This window comes from Sus scrofa, chromosome 2, assembly GCF_000003025.6.
Source record: "Sus scrofa isolate TJ Tabasco breed Duroc chromosome 2, Sscrofa11.1, whole genome shotgun sequence".
Classification (NCBI taxonomy): domain Eukaryota; kingdom Metazoa; phylum Chordata; class Mammalia; order Artiodactyla; family Suidae; genus Sus; species Sus scrofa.
In genome coordinates this window covers 79,736,739-79,754,846 of record NC_010444.4, presented here as the reverse complement: position 1 = coordinate 79,754,846, position 18,108 = coordinate 79,736,739, and the positions used below count along the sequence as shown (strand labels likewise).

The 18,108-nt window shown below is 36.5% G+C and overlaps 1 protein-coding gene across 11 annotated transcripts in view; it reads right to left on the bottom strand.

Annotated features, from left to right (window-relative positions):
* CLK4 (CDC like kinase 4) overlaps positions 1,902-18,108 on the bottom strand; it is a 23,486-nt gene continuing 7,279 nt past the window's right edge. For 6 of the 11 annotated variants that reach the window (XM_005654961.3, XM_003123650.6, XM_005654962.3 and 3 more), the window contains 11 exons: positions 17,251-17,473; positions 16,047-16,137; positions 15,582-15,648; positions 11,163-11,279; positions 10,905-11,071; positions 10,609-10,703; positions 10,238-10,367; positions 7,030-7,112; positions 3,807-3,886; positions 2,715-2,805; positions 1,902-2,616 (listed from right to left, as the gene is read on the bottom strand). In XM_005654961.3, the coding sequence (XP_005655018.1) occupies positions 2,476-2,616; positions 2,715-2,805; positions 3,807-3,886; positions 7,030-7,112; positions 10,238-10,367; positions 10,609-10,703; positions 10,905-11,071; positions 11,163-11,279; positions 15,582-15,648; positions 16,047-16,137; positions 17,251-17,473 (1,285 nt within the window). In that variant the 3' untranslated portion in view covers positions 1,902-2,475. Of the gene's footprint in view, positions 2,617-2,714; positions 2,806-3,806; positions 3,887-7,029; positions 7,113-10,237; positions 10,368-10,608; positions 10,704-10,904; positions 11,072-11,162; positions 11,280-15,581; positions 17,474-18,108 lie in introns of all 11 variants that reach the window. The other 5 variants (XM_021084353.1, XM_021084356.1, XM_021084357.1 and 2 more) reach the window with 2 other exon arrangements.

Genomic DNA, 18,108 nt, shown 5'->3' with positions numbered 1-18,108 from the left:
CTATGTCCTGAGATCAACTACTCTGAGGGAACAAGTTTCTGATGGGGAGAAGGTAAACAATTCAGGGAGTTCCTGTCGTGGCTCAGTGGTTAACGAATCTGACTAGGAACCATGAGGTTATAGGTTCAATCCCTGGCCTCGCTCAGTGGGTTAAGGATCCAGCATTGCCATGAGCTGTGGTGCAGGTTACAGATGCGGCTCAGATCCCGCATTGCTGTGGCTCTGGCGTAGGCCGGCAGCTACAGCTCCGATTGGACCCCTAGCCTGGGAACCTCCACATGCCAAAGGAGCAGCCCTAGAAAAGGCAAAAAGACAAAAAAAAAAAAAAAAAAAAAAAAAAGGTATGTATACATGTATGTGTAACTTGGTCCCCATGCTGTACAGTGGAAAAAATAAATAAAATAAAATAAAAGAGTAACAATTTGGGAACTTCGTACACTCAGAAGGAAAGGTGAGAAAGCGTTAGTACACTGTCACTAGTGGGATGGAAATGAGGGGAAATAAAGGATGGCAGACTTCTTAATTTCTAAAGCAACACTGACATGTTCTTCATATCAATTGCTCTATTTAAAAATTTTATCACGTGTAACATAGTTCAACTAATGTGGACTGCATCAGAGGACTAAGCATAATTTATGCAGTGATTCTATGGCAAAATTTCAGTTTTCTTAAATTCCTAGTTAAATTTAGGAACATAGCCTTACTGTGTGGGTAAATGCTGCCAGTGAATCATGTAGAGAAAACCACTTTGATTTCGCCATTTGTCACACCAAAAAAATTACATGCAGGAGTTCCCATCGTGGCTCAGGGAAACGAATCCGACAGGATCTGGCATTGCTGTGAACTGTGGTGTAGGTCACAGATGAGGCTCGGATCTGGCATTGCTGTGGCTCTGGCGTGGGTTGGCAGCTGTAGCTCTGATTAGACCCCTACCCTAGGAATCTCCATATGCCGTGACAGCGGCCCTAAAAAAAAAAAAAAAAAAAAAAAAATTACATGCATTTTATGATCAAAATACACAGACCAAACTCCAATCTTTGTGCAATGCGCTTCAGAAATGGCGATACTTTTAACAAAAAACCTGTATCTGGATAATCAATCATGAATTCTACAACAAAAAATACTTCTACCTGGAAGACTAATCAATAGTTTTTGCTTTTACTACATTAAGTAACATTTACCATGTGGTTTTTGATGTGACAATAGACAAAGTAAGAAAAAATACCTAAAGGCAAACAAAATTTTTAGGGTCTGCAAATTTCTGCAATGGTTTCTTCCCAAAGTGTTTTCCAATCAAATCTTCTTTCTCCCAGTAAAGATTAACACAAATATAAATTGCTTAATAATATCCTGAAAATTTCATAGGCTGAGGTTTAAGTATTTACACTTCATATGATAAGGAAACAGATATTGGACAATTTCAAGACTCATGAGGATTTGACATTATTAAAAACCTTAGCCATCAAAATTCCTTTCTATGTTTGTGACTGACTATATAAATAGCCTTTGGAAAATAGACTGACTTCCAAGCTGACTTTTTTTTTTTTGCTTTTTAGGGCCACACTCATGGCAAATGGGAGTTCCCAGGCTACCAGTCAAATCAAGAGCTACAGCTGCTGGCCTACACCACAGCCATAGCAATGCAGGATCCGAGCCCCATCTGTGACCTACACCACAGCTCACGGCAACACCAGATCCCTGATCCACTGAAAAAGGCCAGGGATTGAACCCACATCTTCATGGATACTAGTCAGATTTATTTCCACTGCACCATGACAGGAACTCCAAACTTTCGAGTTAGACTAATCTTAAAAGAAATGTGTATGTGGTTTTATTAACCTAACATGATGCACAAACTGGATGTCATTCCATGAATGCTACTCACCACCACTGATATTACCCAATGAAACAGAACATAATTACAATTTAATGAAATTCCAACAGTAAACATTTCCCAGGAGGTTTGATTTCCAATACCTGACTACCCAGAGTAATACTTACCACCTGTTCAACAATTACAAAAAAAAAAAATTTTGAGTTAAAATTTCTGAATTTGAGGTATATAAAGAATATTCATTTAAGAATGAAGTAGTCAAGAGTTCCTTTTACTCAAAAAAAAAAAAAAAAAAAAGAAGAAGAAGAAGAAAAGAAATTAACTTCAGAGTCAACCTCCATGTACAAAAGACAAGATCAATCACATTTTATCACTGGACACAAAGGATATTCCAAAGGTCTTTAAAAATGGTAATTAATCTCAAAAAAGGAAAATTAATTTCAGCTTTTATATTTCATTCATTATCAAGACCATATTTGCTTAACAAGATAATTATGCTATTGATACAAAACATACAGTATTTACACTTAACTGTACAAAATAATTTAATGTTTACAAAAATATTAGAATGTTTAGAGTTGACTGACACAGTCTTAAGTAATCTCTTCTAGAGAAGTATAGTAAGACCACTGATTTCCATTTCATTTCTTTTTTAATAAGTCAAAGAAAGGATGCTGCAATGCTTCATCCAAGGTAATTCTTTTCACAGGATCATATTCTAACATTCTTCGAACCAGGTCAAACAGTTTCTCATGTTCTTCATCATGACAAAGCATAAACTCCTGAAGGGAAAAATGATTTTGTAAGGAAGACATTAAGAAATCATTAAAATAGGTTTTTTTTTTTTAACTTCAACCTTTTCTTCCTCCCTCTTTTTTACCTTTAATGGTTTGCAGCGTCTCCTAACATATCTACCAGCAGAACTATGTTCATCCCAATCTAGCTGGTTATGATGAAAATACTTGCGTTTTCTACAGGAGAAAAAAGTTTGGATTAGTTAAAAAAAAAAAAAAAAAAGATTCACATCTTTACCCTGTACCCATCAGAAGATACACAGCAGGGAAGATGGATCCATAGGCATCTCTCTATATATACATACACATAATTTTTAAAAATCTCAGCAACAATTATGTATCAGACACCTTATATGATAGTTTCCCTTAATCATGTACCCTCTGAGGTTTTAGCATCCTACCTAAGTTGCTCCCAAATATCATACATGTAAACAATTGAACCTGTATTCAAAAATATAGGTTCCTGGATCCACTCTTGAAAATTGATTTCACTAGATCTGGAAGGGGGCTGGAAATCTCTAAATGACACCCTGGGTGACTTTTGCGGCAAAGCTGTGTTTTGAAACCATGGATAGCATCTTGTCCAAAGACATATAGCTGGTTAGCAACAATATGGAACTCAAACTTAGATCAACATGACTCCAAAATGAAGCTCATTTTACTATCCTACATATCATTTTTACATCAACTTAGGAAAACATTTATGCAAAGGCTAACTTGAGTATAAAAACACTACTCTGGATCACAAAGTAAATACTGCATCACTTTTTTTTTCTTTCTTTTTGTCTTTTTAGGGCCGCACCCAAGGCATATGGAGGTTCCAAGGCTAGGGGTCTAATCAGAGCTGTAGCCGTTGGCCAACACCACAGCCACAGCAATGCCAGATCTGAGCCTTGTCTTCGACCTACGGCACAGCTCATGGCAACACCGGATCCTTGACCCACTGAGCAAGGCCAGGGATCGAACCTGCAACATCATGGTTTCTAGTTGGATTCACTTCTGCTGTGCCATGACAGGAACTCCAAATACTGCATTACTTTTTTAAAACTTGGCTTCATGAAAAATATTCACCATCTGCAGTCCTTAGAATAAGCAATAACAACAAAGTTGGGTTTTCTGTAGTTTGAATACAGGCCACTGCATGCATCCAACATGGGCTTTAACCTTAAAAAGCATACCTTGTTTTCTGAATCATGTGTGTTGGTATGGGTCCTAATATTCGTTCCATCATTGCCAGGTGCTCTTTACTATCATGAGTCTAAAGAAATAGAAGAACAAATTTAGCACTTTATATTTCTCTACATGCACATAAAGGAAAACACAAGAAAACAGTATTGACATAAAAAGGACTAGATGAGGTAACTATAAAATTTATATTACAGTCTACATCAAAGATGGAATAAAACTGAATGAGCTGTATTGTCTGATACAAATCCAATAAAATTAAAGTTTCTGAAAAGGATCAGTAAAGTCTGTAGAGGAGATGACAAATAATTTAATGTAAAACTGAACAGTTTTTCCTTATTTATTTGTATTTCTTATGCTATTTAACTGAGGAATAACTGAGGAAGATTACCAAAAAACTGTTTCATTTTATCAGTTGCTTAACTAACTTCCATTACCCAACGAATAGCAACCCTGTAACACTTATTATTTCTAGACAATAAAAATACAGTCCCAATAATTCTCACAACAACTCTGAGCTGGGTATATGGCAACAAGACTTTCAAAGAGGTTAACATACTAGGCTTAAGGTCATAAGAGCTTATAAATGAGGGAACTTGAACTGTGAACCCAAGTCAAAACTCATGGGAGTTCTAGCTAAAGTAAAATAAACTGTTAAAATTATAGCTGAAATGGTATGCTCCTAAAGCAGAGGCTGGCAAATTTTTTCTCTAAAGTACATACTTTAGGCTTGGATGGTCAAAAATGGTTTCTATCACATATTCTTTTTCTTTTTTTAACGCAGGCATCAGGCAGGAAAATAGTCTGCCAATCCTTGTTCTGGAGAGCAGAGGCTGTGAGCAATGCTTTTTAAATCCATTAACTACTGTACCTAGCACACTACATTTGTTTGTTTGTTTATTTATTTTGCTTTTTAGGGCCGAATCAAAGGCATACAGAGGTTCCCAGGCCAGGGGTTGAATCAGAGCTGTAGCTGCCTGCCTATGCCACAGTCACAGCAACACAGGATCCAAGCTGCATCTTCAACCTACACCACAGCTCACAGCCATGCCAGATCCTTAACCCACTGAGAGAGGGCAGGGATTGAACCTGCATCCTCATGGATGCTAGTCAGATTTGTTAACCATTGAAACAGGATGGGAACTCCGCACACTGCTTTTCAGGACAAGAATGAATAACACAAGTGCCACATTTTCAAAGAGTTCCTTAGTTGAACTGGAGGGTGGAATTCAAATATAAACTACATTTCAAAGCAATGTTAATAATTCACAATTAAGACCTCAGAGTGATGTGCAATCATAAAACCATTTGAAAGATCTATTTTATATAAGTGTCAGAATGAAGAAAGCATGTACTTTGCTCAACTTTTTCTTGATCCTATAGCTTACTACCATAACAGAGACCACCCCCTAGAAATGGCCAATAGATATGTTCTAGATATCTAACTTGTCTATGAATTCAGAGTACTTTTAACAGGATCTCTACATATTAGACATAAGCAGAAGTTTGGTGAGGTGCCCCACAGCAGTGAACACATTTATTCTGCTCTATTATTCTGAAGGGTGGCATGCCTGCAGCATGTGGAAGTTCCCAGGCCAGGGACTGAACCTGCATGACAGCAGCAATCTGGGCCCCTAACCCGCTGCACCATGAAGGAACTCCCTAAGTTCCTAACTTCCTTAGGAACTCCCTAAATGACGTTTATTTCAGCATAGCTTCCTCTCCACCTGCACTGCCATAAGTTCAAATCAACCTTAACAGCATTAGGCAGGAACTCCCAAACCACACTCACACAGCCCAACCACAAAGCGGAACACCCTCTTCACACCACAACCCTACTTAAAATTCTTTAATGGCTACACCATTACATTTTCTGACATAAGTAAAATTAGGAGGGAAAAACATAGACACCTAAATAATGTTTTCTGCTTTTTATTTTTCCAAGTAAGGACTTTTATTTTAAAAGGCCAGTATCTACTATCATCATTTCATTAAAGGGACATCTGAATACCAAAAAGCCAGGACAGATAACTTCTAAATGAAAGCCAGAATGGCAACCCCACAACATCATTTTCATTTTAGACAAAGCCTACATTTGGAAACCACTGGCTCCAAGGATAAAACAAATACCTTCCTACAGCAAACAAGTCCATTACCAATCAGTCCTTGCCTACTGACATCATTTTCCTATTTATCCACGATAAATACTCCCACAGCATTCTTCCTCAACCAGAGTATCTTTCTTTATGCCTCCTGCATTTAGGAATACGATTTCTTCTTCATGATATGGCCATCACACATTCCAGTTTTCTGAAAAATTCCTTCTCTTCCTTACAGCATGGTTTAAACTTCCTATTTTCAGTGATGCCTTCTCTAAAGAAACTTAACTGTTCACCTTTCTGGCCTCCTGCTACACCTTCTATGTTGTTCTATTATAGCAAATATCACACTGGACTGTCTTAACAGTTTTCCCATGTCTATCTTGTGCCTAACTTCTTTGAGGACAGATGTCTTTTCATCTTTACACACGGAGACTCAGAAGTGTGCTAGGATGTCAGAGATGCTTAATACGACTTACTGTTTCTGAATTCTTTTAAGAAAAAAAGTGCAACATAACATGAATTAAAACTGACCACAGTAACAGTAATGTAAATTTATAAAGAAGCACCACAAAAAAGGGGGGGGGTCATAGGAAATCAGTATGAACCATGTGTTTAAGAACTCCAATCACGTGCAGAATGAATTATGACCATTCACTGATAGTATTTCATTCAACTGTGTGTTTAGAGAAGGATGATTATTTTGCACATGCAAGTTTTAATCTTAAGAATAATGAGGAGTTCCCATCGTGGCGCAGTGGTTAACGAACCCAGCCAGCTAGGAACCATGAGGTTGTGGGTTCCATCCCTGGCCTTGCTCAGTGGGTCAAGGATCTGGCATTGCCGTGAGCTGTGGTGTAGGTTGCAGAAGCGGCTCGGATCCTGCGTTGCTGTGGCTGTGGTGTAGGCCGGCAGCTACAACTCAGATTAGACCCCTAGCCTGGGAACCTCCATATGCCGTGGGAGCAGTCCTAGAAAAGGCTTTAAGACAAAAAAAAAAAAAAAAAAGAATAATGAGACTATGGTAACTTTTCACTATGGAAACCAAAACTTTAACATGTTTTTAACACTTAAAAGTTCATTATGAATTAGTAAATAACATTTACTAAATACATACCTGAAAGACTGTGAAACCAAGGTAATATTCAATAAGAATGCAACCTATGCTCCAAACATCACAAGGCTGAGACCAACCTAAAGCTAAAAACAAAACCAAACATTTTATTATGCAACAGTTTTTAACTGCCAATACACTAAATCTTTCCTATGTGAGTGCTTTCTTTACATGGCCAATTTAGGAGAATATGACAAAAAATTCAAGGTTTACATTTTCAGTTTTATATCAAATATTACTCAGTATGCTTTCTGAGTCCTCCATATCCTGATATCAAATTACAGTATTTTAACCTGGGGGAGGAGGAGGCATTTTATGTAAAATAAAAGGAGGGCTAGCAAATATTCTATAGTCTTTGAATTGCTTGTGCAATGAGCACTATGATACCCTGCTCAAAATTTTACATTTTATCAATGTAAATATAGGTCAACAATCATCCTCAGAATGAAATTACTAACCCCTTACCAATTATCATCAGCTTGATGTCTGAGTTTATTTCTTCCATTAAAAGAAATACTATGGAGTTCCTGTTGTGGCTCAGCAGTAACAAACCCAACTAGTATCCATGAGGATGAAGATTCGATCCCCGAGGGCCTTGCTCAGTGGGTTAAAGATCTGGCGTTGCTGTGAGCTATGGCATAGGTTGCAGACGTAGCTCAGATCCTGCATCACTGTGGCATAGGCTGGCAGCTGCTCCAATCTAACCCCTAGCCTGAGAACTTCCATATGCTGCAGGTGCCGCCCTAAAAAGGAAAGAGGAAAAAAAAAGAAAAGAAAAAGAAGAAAAAAAGAAAAGAAATACTGGTTTCACATAAATAATGTAAGAATTTTAATGGTTATTATAAGCAGTGTCACCTATAAACAGAATTAGACAGCCATTTACAGCTCACACAGAGAGGTATCTATATATGTACTTTCAGGCCATCTATACCTGATTATATTCTCAACAGTAATATTATTCAGAAAAGAGAAAAAAAAAAAACCTTAGCCTTCTCAAGTCTATAATTAGAAAGGAAAAAAAAAAAAAGACTAAATCATACAGATGTTTTAAAGAACAAATATTTAATAAAACAATAATATATAAATAAAACCTACTTAAAAAGATATTTCAATTACTTTAACATCACTGAATTAAAAGATAAAGGAAGAAACAATATACCCAAGGGACTTGACTATGATTTTGCCATTTTAGTTAACCTTCATAGTTATCTATCATTTGAACAAATGGATAATGGAGCCATTACTGTACATACAAAATTTGCAAATGATAGAGCTTGGACCTAAGATGAACATTTTTCTCTTCCAGCCACTCCTTTCTCCCAGTCCAGCTTTCTCCCAGGTGACTGCAACCTTCTGCAGCACACCATTCTAAGTCATCCCACTCTCTTAGGAGTCAGCTCTCATACTCTTTGGAATTTCACATCATTCACTTTTACCAACTTCTCCCAACTTCTGTTTATTATCAACACCAAAGACATGAGACCAGCTGCCCTCCTCAATTGTAGCACCCAACTACATCTTTCTCTTCAACTTAACTCTGCTGTAATCCTCAGGAGTAACACTTCACACACACACGCACGCACGCACGCACACACACACAACCCCTCGATTTCTTTTCCTCAAGACCTATAATCCCAATTTTGGATTTCTATCTAAAACTATACCTAGCCTGGCCACACAAGGAACTGTATTATTACTAAGAATCACTATAACTTAACCAATCTAGGAGTAGACCATTAACTAACCATAAGATGCACCACTGTCTTACATACCAATAACAAAGAAAAAATGCCAAATGTTTCTGTATTTCCCCACATGCTAAAATGTAGAGGAAAATCTGCTTCCTAAAACTGATTAAAACACAGCGAGTTACCTCCTTTTAAGCTCTGAAAATACCTCTGTCCACAACTCTTCCCACACTTTCTTTTACCTTCATTGCAGCCTTCAGTCCTAAACTGAACTCTCTCTAAACTAATGCAACACAGCTGCTCCTTTCAGACCATACTAAGCAAAAATCCTAGTACCGTCAATCTCAAAGATGAGCTCTTTATCTGTGCTGTCTTACGTGGCAGCCACTAACTATACATGGCTATTTAAATCTAAAATTTCAGTTAATTTAAAATTCAGTTCCTCAGTCACACTAGCTATACCACAAGTACACAGCAGTTCATGTGTAGCTAATGGCTACCATATTGGACAGGACAGATATAAAACATTTCCATCATCATGGAAAGTTCTACTGGCCAACACTGCATAATATTCTTAATTTCCTTACCCCTTTAACCAATCCTCTAATCTAAGTAAATACCATTAGTTTGCTTTCACCCTTCTATTCTGCACTACCAAATCCTATGGGGCAAAAGGTAAAAAGTGGAAAAGACTGATTCCATAAAAATGTTTAACCATCCAACTTCAGGTGGACCTTACTTTTGGCTAAGTAAAACAAGCTTCTTCCATTTAACTATCTTCCAATTGTACCTGATCTGAAGTTTTCCTACTGTCTCCAAGCCCCAAAGCCACCTGACTTCCTTGCTCTATCAACATGACCTGTCCCTAACTTTTAAGTTTTGAGGCATAAGATGTACATTCCCTGAATTCTCTCTTATTTTAAAACCCTGTACCTTAACTCATTTTATTTTCCAGTTTTTCTTACATGAAAGATTATCAAAGAAGCTCTCCTTAGACTAGCCCCTTTCTCTCTTCTTGACCTCCAACCACCCTACATCTAGATGTCTGTCAATCGAACATTAGCATTTTTACCAGCCCCATGCTTTTGCGATGAGATGAAAATAGGTAGAATGGATGTATAACTGAATAAAGGTATAACTGAATCACTCTGTTGTACATCTTGTAAATCAACTATACTTCAATAAAACTTTAAAAAACATTAACAAAAAAAAAGAAATACCCACATCATTTCCAAATCACAATGCTGTTATGTACTTAGTCAATAGAGCTTACTCTCTTAGGAACTCGTAAGACTGACTTATTCAAAAATAACCACCACCTGGAGTATCTTTACAGATGGTATCACATTTTTCCTGCTCAGGAAAAATAATTATAGCAATGTCCAGACAGATTTTTTGAAAACAGAAAGTCATTTTTTGTAACTGCTAAGAAAATCACAGCCTGCCCCAATAAGGGCTGTGGAGAACAACAACAAAAGTATCTCTTTTTCAATAAAATATCAGGAAATACGGTGTATACTGACCTAAAATGACCTCTGGGGCTCTGTAATGCCGTGTAGATACCAAAGTACTATGATGTTCATCATCGTATGTTGCACTTCCAAAATCAACAACTTTGATATCTGTGTTTTTCAGTGTGCGTTCATCACGTTTCTAGAGAGTTGAATAAACATGAAAATCAATAAAGATATGAAATATTTTACAGCACTATCCAAAAGGCTTGCACATGAATTATCTTTTTGATTTTCAACATAACCCCATGAAAAAGACAAAGGATTACTCTATTTGGGTTAAACATCAGGATATAATAAGCCTCAGAGGTAAAATTCCTCACCCAAGGATCTAAATTAATTTTAAAGACAATCACCAAAATTAAAACAACTCTTTAACTTACCATTTTAGAATTATATTTGACTACATAGTCAGACTTCACAAATAAAATATTTTCAGGCTTCAGATCTGTATGGGTTAATTTATTATGATGCAGAACTATAAAAGAACAAAAAAAATAATTAGTTTCGTTTACAAATTTAACCAGTTCTGGGGGAGGGAAGTTTAGTAGTAGATGTAGGAATCAAATGTGGCTTCATCTTGTAATATGTACACTTTTAGTGAAAATATTTTGATATGTTGCTTGTATAATAAAAACTTTAATGTACTGATGTTTAAAGATTTAGCAAGTATACTTACAATTTATTGACTGACAGATCTGATATGCCATTTGCCTGATGTGGTCAATTTGAAATGGCAGAAAGCTATTTTCTTTAATGAAATCATAGGTACTAAGTCCCAGTAGTTCAAACACAATACAAACATGACCATGATGATCAAACCATTCTAGCATCTGGACACATCGGCTAAAACAGATCAAAATAAAAGTAATTCAGTTTACAGATGCCTCATTATTTCATGTAATACGATGGATCATAGTTCCAAGTTTATACTTACAAGACACTATTGGGATCAGTACTATTTAAATGCTCCAATACTTGGATTTCTGAACGAGCTGCTTCACGATATCGACCCACATTTTTTACAATTTTCACTGCTACATGCATGCCATCCCTTAAAAACAAAATATGAAAATGGTAAATGAACAGAAGGGAGCTGGAGACATTTATCCTCTAAAGCAAAATCTTATTAAGTGCCAATTATTCTAAGCTATTTTCCTAAAATAATCCATCAGGGCATATGATAACAGATTCACATATTTTCAAAACGTTTTGACAAAATACATTTTATATGGCAAGATGATTCTCTTAATACTTATGAATGTTACTATTTGTTCCCAGAATTTTAAATTTACCTAGATTTTATATAATGGTTCTTCTTTTTTTTTAAGAATAAAAATATAAAACTTCACTAGAATATGCTACTGCTAAAAACATTTGCTCATTCACCAAGCTAGACAGACTGTGCCAGATGGTACACAGGTTATTAGTGATAAAAAGGGCTTGTTCCATGTGCCTCACAGTCATTAGAAAAGCAAGACATTAAGAAAAGCAAGACATCTGAACAACTTTCCTAAGGTTAGAAGTGCTTGATATGAGGTAATACAGAGTAGAGAGAAAAAAAGAGCCTAACTATCGGGGTTAGGGGAACTTGAACTTCTTCAAAGAGGAGACACACAATTAAGCCCTGAAAGAAAACTCTCGGGTTTGGGAAAAAAAGGGGTAACATTCAGGCAAATAAGATACCATCATGTCTCCTAAGTCATGAAGCTAAAAAAATGTTTAGTACATTTACTGACATCAGTAGATAGAAATTAGCCACAATGTAGGGCAGTGTGCTTCATTCAGACTGGGGCATCTGTAATACTTCCTAAGAAGTATAGAGCCATGAATGATTTTGAGGAAAGAGATTTCCACATCTTCAACTTCCTTTTGTCCTCTTTTCTAAATCTAATCCTCTTGAACATGAGCTAGCATTCAAGCCTCTTTTTTCACTATAGCTTTTCCACTTACAAAAGAAAAGAAAACCTCATGCACATGGAATTAGTATGGCAAGATATGTGCCCTAGACTGTAAAAAAAAAAAAAAAATGAGGCAAACAAATCGTTCAAGTGGCCAGATAGCAAAACTTTTTCCAGCTCACTGCTTTTAACAAAACCCCAATGAAGTTGTGGGCTGATAAATCATTAAAAAATTATTTTGATGATAATGTCTCCATGATGTAAAGCATGTACATCAAGACTTAAAAGAATTACTATAGGAGTTCCCGTTATGGCTCAGCTGAAACGAACCCAACTAGTATCATGAGGATGTGGGTTCAATCCCTGGTCCTGCTCAGCGGGTTAAGGATCCAGTGTTGTCAAGAACTGTGGTGCAGGTTACAGACACAGCCTGGATCTGGCATTGCTATGGCCGTGGTGTAGGCCAGAAGCTATAGCTCCATTTTTTTTTTCTTTTTTTAAAAAATTCAATGAATTTTATTACAGTCATTACATCCATCATCACAAACTAATTTTAGAACATTTCCATCCCAAACCCCAGTCCACCCCTCTTGTAACTGAGCTAGTGTCATGTGGGGTTCCTAGGTACACAAGCCTGCTGGGGCTCCCTTTGCCTGGCAAAGCAATAAAGCTATCTTTTTCTCCTTCACCCAAAATTTTTGTCTTCACATTTCTATTCAGCAACAGCAGACAGAGGCTAAATTTTGGCAACACTCTCATATGGAGGTTCCCAGGCTAGGGGTCGAATCAGAGCTGCAGCCCCCGGCCTACGCCAGAGCCACAGCAACTCGGGATCCGAGCCACGTCTGCAACCTACACCACAGCTCAGGGTAACGCCGGATCGTTAACCCACTGAGCAAGGGCAGGGATCGAACCCCCAACCTCATGGTTCCTAGTCGGATTCGTTAACCAGTGCGCCACGACGGGAACTCCTGCAGCTCCATTTTGAACCCTAGCCTGGGAACTTCCATATACTGCACCTACAGCTCTTTAAAAAAAAAAAAAAAAAAAAAAACACCTATAAAACTGTTGTGACAGCATCTGAACAATTTCCCATTCTTTGTACTCAAGGATTGGGGCCTAAGGGTTTCTTTGGGTCTTCACTTTCCTTTTGGAGATTTCCTATGTACATGGGAAAATATTAATTAAAATTGTATTTTTTTTCTCCTGTTAAAAAAAAAAAAAAAAAAAAGCTGTTGTGACAGGACTTCCTGCCATGGTGCAGTGGGTTAAGAACCCAACTGTAGCAGCTTAGATCGCTGTGGAAGTGTGGGTTCAATCCCCAGTCCGGCACAGTGAGTTATAGGAGCCAGCATTGCCGCAGCAGCAGCATTGGTGACAACTGTGGCTTGGATTCAATCCCCAGCCTGGGAACTTCCATATGCCATGGGTATGACCATGAAATGGGGGGAGGGGAAGGAAAAAAACCCCAAACCAACTAAACCAAAAAACAAACAAAACAAAAAAAAACCACCAAACAACAAAAAAACAAAGAAACCCCTGCTGTGACAAAACAACTTGTCTCATCTATTTCATCATCCAGCCAGGTTTTTTAAGTGCTAATAGCTACAAAATAGCTATAAAAATGAATAGTGTGATACCTATAAAAATGAAAAGTGGATTACAGTGTTAACACACTGTAGTAATCATACTGCAGTATACAAATGTATCAAACCAACATGTTATACACTTTTAAACCTACAAACTTACATAATTTGTCAATTACACGTCAATTAAAAAACTAAAAAATGCAAACTTAATGCAACGGTAAGATGTACTTATCTACGGACATATGAGCTTATTTTTAAAAAGCCCCAACCATCCCAATAAAAGACAATTTCTTTTCTTTTCTTTTTTTTCTCTTTTTTTCTTTTTGCTTTTTAAGGCTGCACTCACAGCATATGGAGGTTCCCAGGCTAGGGGTCTAATTGAAGCTACAGCTGCCAGCCTACGCCAGAGCCACAGCAATGCCAGATCGAAGCCGTGTCTGCAAACTACACCACAGTTCATGGCAACTCGGGATCCTTAACCCACTGAGCAAGGGCAGGGATCAAACCCACAACCTCACAGTTTCTAGTTGGGATTTGTTTCACCAGCATCACAAAGGGAACTCCCAAGAGATACATTTCTAATTAAACCTTACTTTAGGTCTAATAAGCATCAAAATTTGTAATGAATTTGTACTTGATCAATTGAATACTATTTATTGGAATACTTCAAATACTAAGGTTTTGGAATTTCAAGCAATTTTAAAAAGCTTTTAATGAGTCAGCTAGTGAAATCTGAATCAGGTCTGTAGTTAGCTAGTAAAATTTTAAAATACATAACACATGTAAATATAGAGAATGATAGAGAGGAAAGGGTGATTAACATTTAGGAGTAAAAATACATTCAAGGATAAGTAAAACATTTCTAAGAATTCAAGAAAAATTTGCTCATGGATGACAGTAGGTATTAGGCTGCTGTAGTTAGATTCCCCCAAACATATTTAAAGAGAGAGGTTTTGCTTTGTTTTGTTTTTGGCTGCCCCATGGCATATGGAGCTCCCATGCCAGGGATCAGATCCAAGCTGTAGTCACAACCTAAGCCACAACTATGACAATGCCTGATCCTTAACCCACTGTGCTGGGGTGGGGATTGAACCTGCATCCCAGCAGTCCCAAGATGCCACTGCTAATCCCACTGTGCCACAGTGAGAGCTCAAAGAGTTTTCTGTTTTGTTTTGTTTAAAATTAACTTTTACAATAAGCTGGAAATTACATCCTTCTCAACTATTTTGAGAACATTTAGATGTTAATTTAGAAATGTGCAGTTTTCACTAAATTGTTTTAAGACAATCAAAACAACCACAATACAGAATAAAGGTCATGGGGAGAAACGTTAAAATGAAGCAGAGACGATCAAATCACAAAGGGTTTAGTATAACTCATTAAAGAATCTGGACTTTATTCTGTAGACTTTAATATAATTTCTTTGTAGTTTAGGAAGCTAACTCTAACATGCAAACACTATCCTTTGGAAACAAAGGTTTTTGAACCAAGTAGACATGCTCTATTGTCTCTGAAATTCAAAACTAGAGTAAAGCACTCCGATTCTCTTACAGAAAGCCAAGTGCCTAAGTTCTGGGAAACTCTTCAACACCCAGTTTAATTCCAATGAACTCCCTCTGATAAAAACATTTTGAGCATTCTTGATCAAAATCCACACTCATGGTAAATAATTCACAAACAAGTCAAGAAATTTTGAACACTGTAAACCAACCATAATGGAAAAAATAAATTAATAAAAAAGGGAAATCTTGAATACTTACACCTCCCAGGAAAACACATAGCTTCGACCTAAAATATCATCCCATCTAAATTATGGGTCATTCCCCACCAAAAAATACTAGAAAAAGGAAAAAAAAAAAAACTTACATGCCATGATCAATGCACTCTACAACTTTGCCAAAGGCCCCTTCACCCAAAGTGTCCACGATTTCATCTAAATTGAGGGGGAAGAAAGAAGTGTAAGAACCTGAGAATAAATTATCAGTTATTCAAACAATGAATGCTTAAGTGTGGAATATTTCCAAATGATCTCTATCAAAGCATAACTAAGGTTTCAGCACTCAAATTATTTTATTTTCAGCTGCTACAAAAACAATTTAGATAGAGCTATCTTTCTTGCTCTAATTTCAAATTCCACTGATTATTTTGGAACTTTAGAGTAGAAATACTTAAACTCTACAGAAAAGAAGAAATACAAAAGAACAACAAACAAACCCACAAAAAACAAAATAAAAAAGTAATGAAGAGTTCTTTAGCCCCCCGCTGACAAACTATTCTTAAAAAGATTATTCTGTCTGCAAAGTTTAAAAAGTGTTGAAAAATATTCTATACATCTTGCTCTTAGAACGTCTCCACTTTGACAGATCAGGTGACCCTCCTCATCATCCTCTATACTCCTGGATCTTTTCCTTCGGTGGCTCTTCTGGAACGGCAAGTGGGCAGCACCAAGATCGTCCAGCCAATCAATATATCAGAGTGAATTCAGGGCAGAATACGCAATTCATTCAGCGGGGAGATATTCAGGCATTCAGATAAGCACCAGGCCACGAACAGTTGGCAGGAGCAATTTCAAATTCAGTCCCCAGAAATTCACAGGGCACAGTTTATGTTACAGAAGAAAAACATGGCAAGGAACAGATTTTCAGATAAGATACTTAAAGTGGCAATAGAAAAAAACAACACAATTGTCTCTTTAAAATACTGATTTAATTGAAGTCTGAAATTTAAAGAAAGCAATGTCATGATCTATTAACCTCTTGTCATAACATAGTATATGCTGTGAGTTGGGATGTCTAGTTCATCAGGAAAATGTTTTAAAATGTCAAGATTAGTTTAAATTGTTTATTTAGCAATATTTTAAAACACATGTGATTAAAATAAAAGGGGAAAGTAAAGGCTAGTTAACTTCAATGTTCAATCTAATCAATGCTAGTTCTACTGATGAAAACTTGGGGAGGAAAATAATAATTTATAGTTTACTGATCAAACAGGTGAAGATACGTGAATGTAAAAAAAAGGGCAGGCTTTTTAGACAATACATTTCCCATTTAGCACCCATTTTTAGAATTCCAATGCAACTAGTTGTAGATAATGATGCACTGTGCTATGGGACTGTGCTACATGCAGGATTAAATATCCACCAGTGCAACTTTCCATATTTGTTTACAAGTATTGGGAAAGGGGTTTCTTTTAAGGTTAAAAAAGTTTCAGATGAAAGAAAAGATGGGTGCTTCATCTTTTCATAAAATTGTATTATAAAAAACACAAAAATATTTTTAATATTAAAATCAAGAAACTCATGATCTGGTCTACAGAAAATGAGTAATGTGGGCAAATTAGGGTTAGCTAATAAATACAAATTAGTTTTAAGAATTTGGAAGTTTCCTTTAAGGATTCAAGTAATATAAACACAATTACAGTCACAGTATTTTTAATATATATAGATATATATATACTTTTCCAAACTTATTGGCTTAATAAGAGCTTTTATACACAAATAAGTATTCACCCAAAATAAAAACAAAATCAATCATACCGAACGTGACTGATGACTTGAACAGTGTCTATTACGTTTCCTTTTAAGACTGCTTCTCCTGCTTCGGACTGAAGATTTACTGCAATGGATTCGATAACTGCTTTCAATGTCTCTGTGATAATGTCTAGGAACATATCTTTCGCAGTAGTCATTTCTGTATTCATCAATGTATCTCCGGTCCCGATAATCTCTCTCATTCAAGGACCTTGCTTCTAAATAATGACTGCAAACACATTAAAGGATTTAAAATTACTCTCTTCATTCCAGAATAATGTGGTTAAAACAAAACATTCTCTCAAGAATTCCTGGTATAAACAGCTAACTCATAAGAGAAAAAAAAATACAAATTGACGAATCAGAATTTATATTTAACTCATAAAAGTTAGTAATTTTACTTTAACCAACCAACAAATTCGTCATACATCTCTATCAAGAAACGATACTTGAGTCAAATCATTCAATTATATTCAGTATTGGCTTGATTTAGTGTCCCTTTACCTTCTGGAGAAAGTTAAGACCAAAAATTCACAAAACCGCTGTTCTGAAATTCATCAGTCTCATGCATGATATATGTGTCTGTAACTGAGCTTTTTTCCTTTTCCCAGAGCCACATACAACATGAGGCAGACAAAGATTTCTTTTTCAATATAAGTGAATTTTAGATATCCCTGGCACACAGAGAATTCTCTCATGAAAGGTTTATTAGAGCTAAAAGGAATCTTAAATATATTTTATTTCAGCACTTTCGCTTTAAAGGTGACTAAATTGAGCTCCCTAGAAGGAAAATTATAGGCCATGGTTGCACATCACGTTCTAAGTCCTATTATATGTGCCAATCGTATCACACACACCACTTAT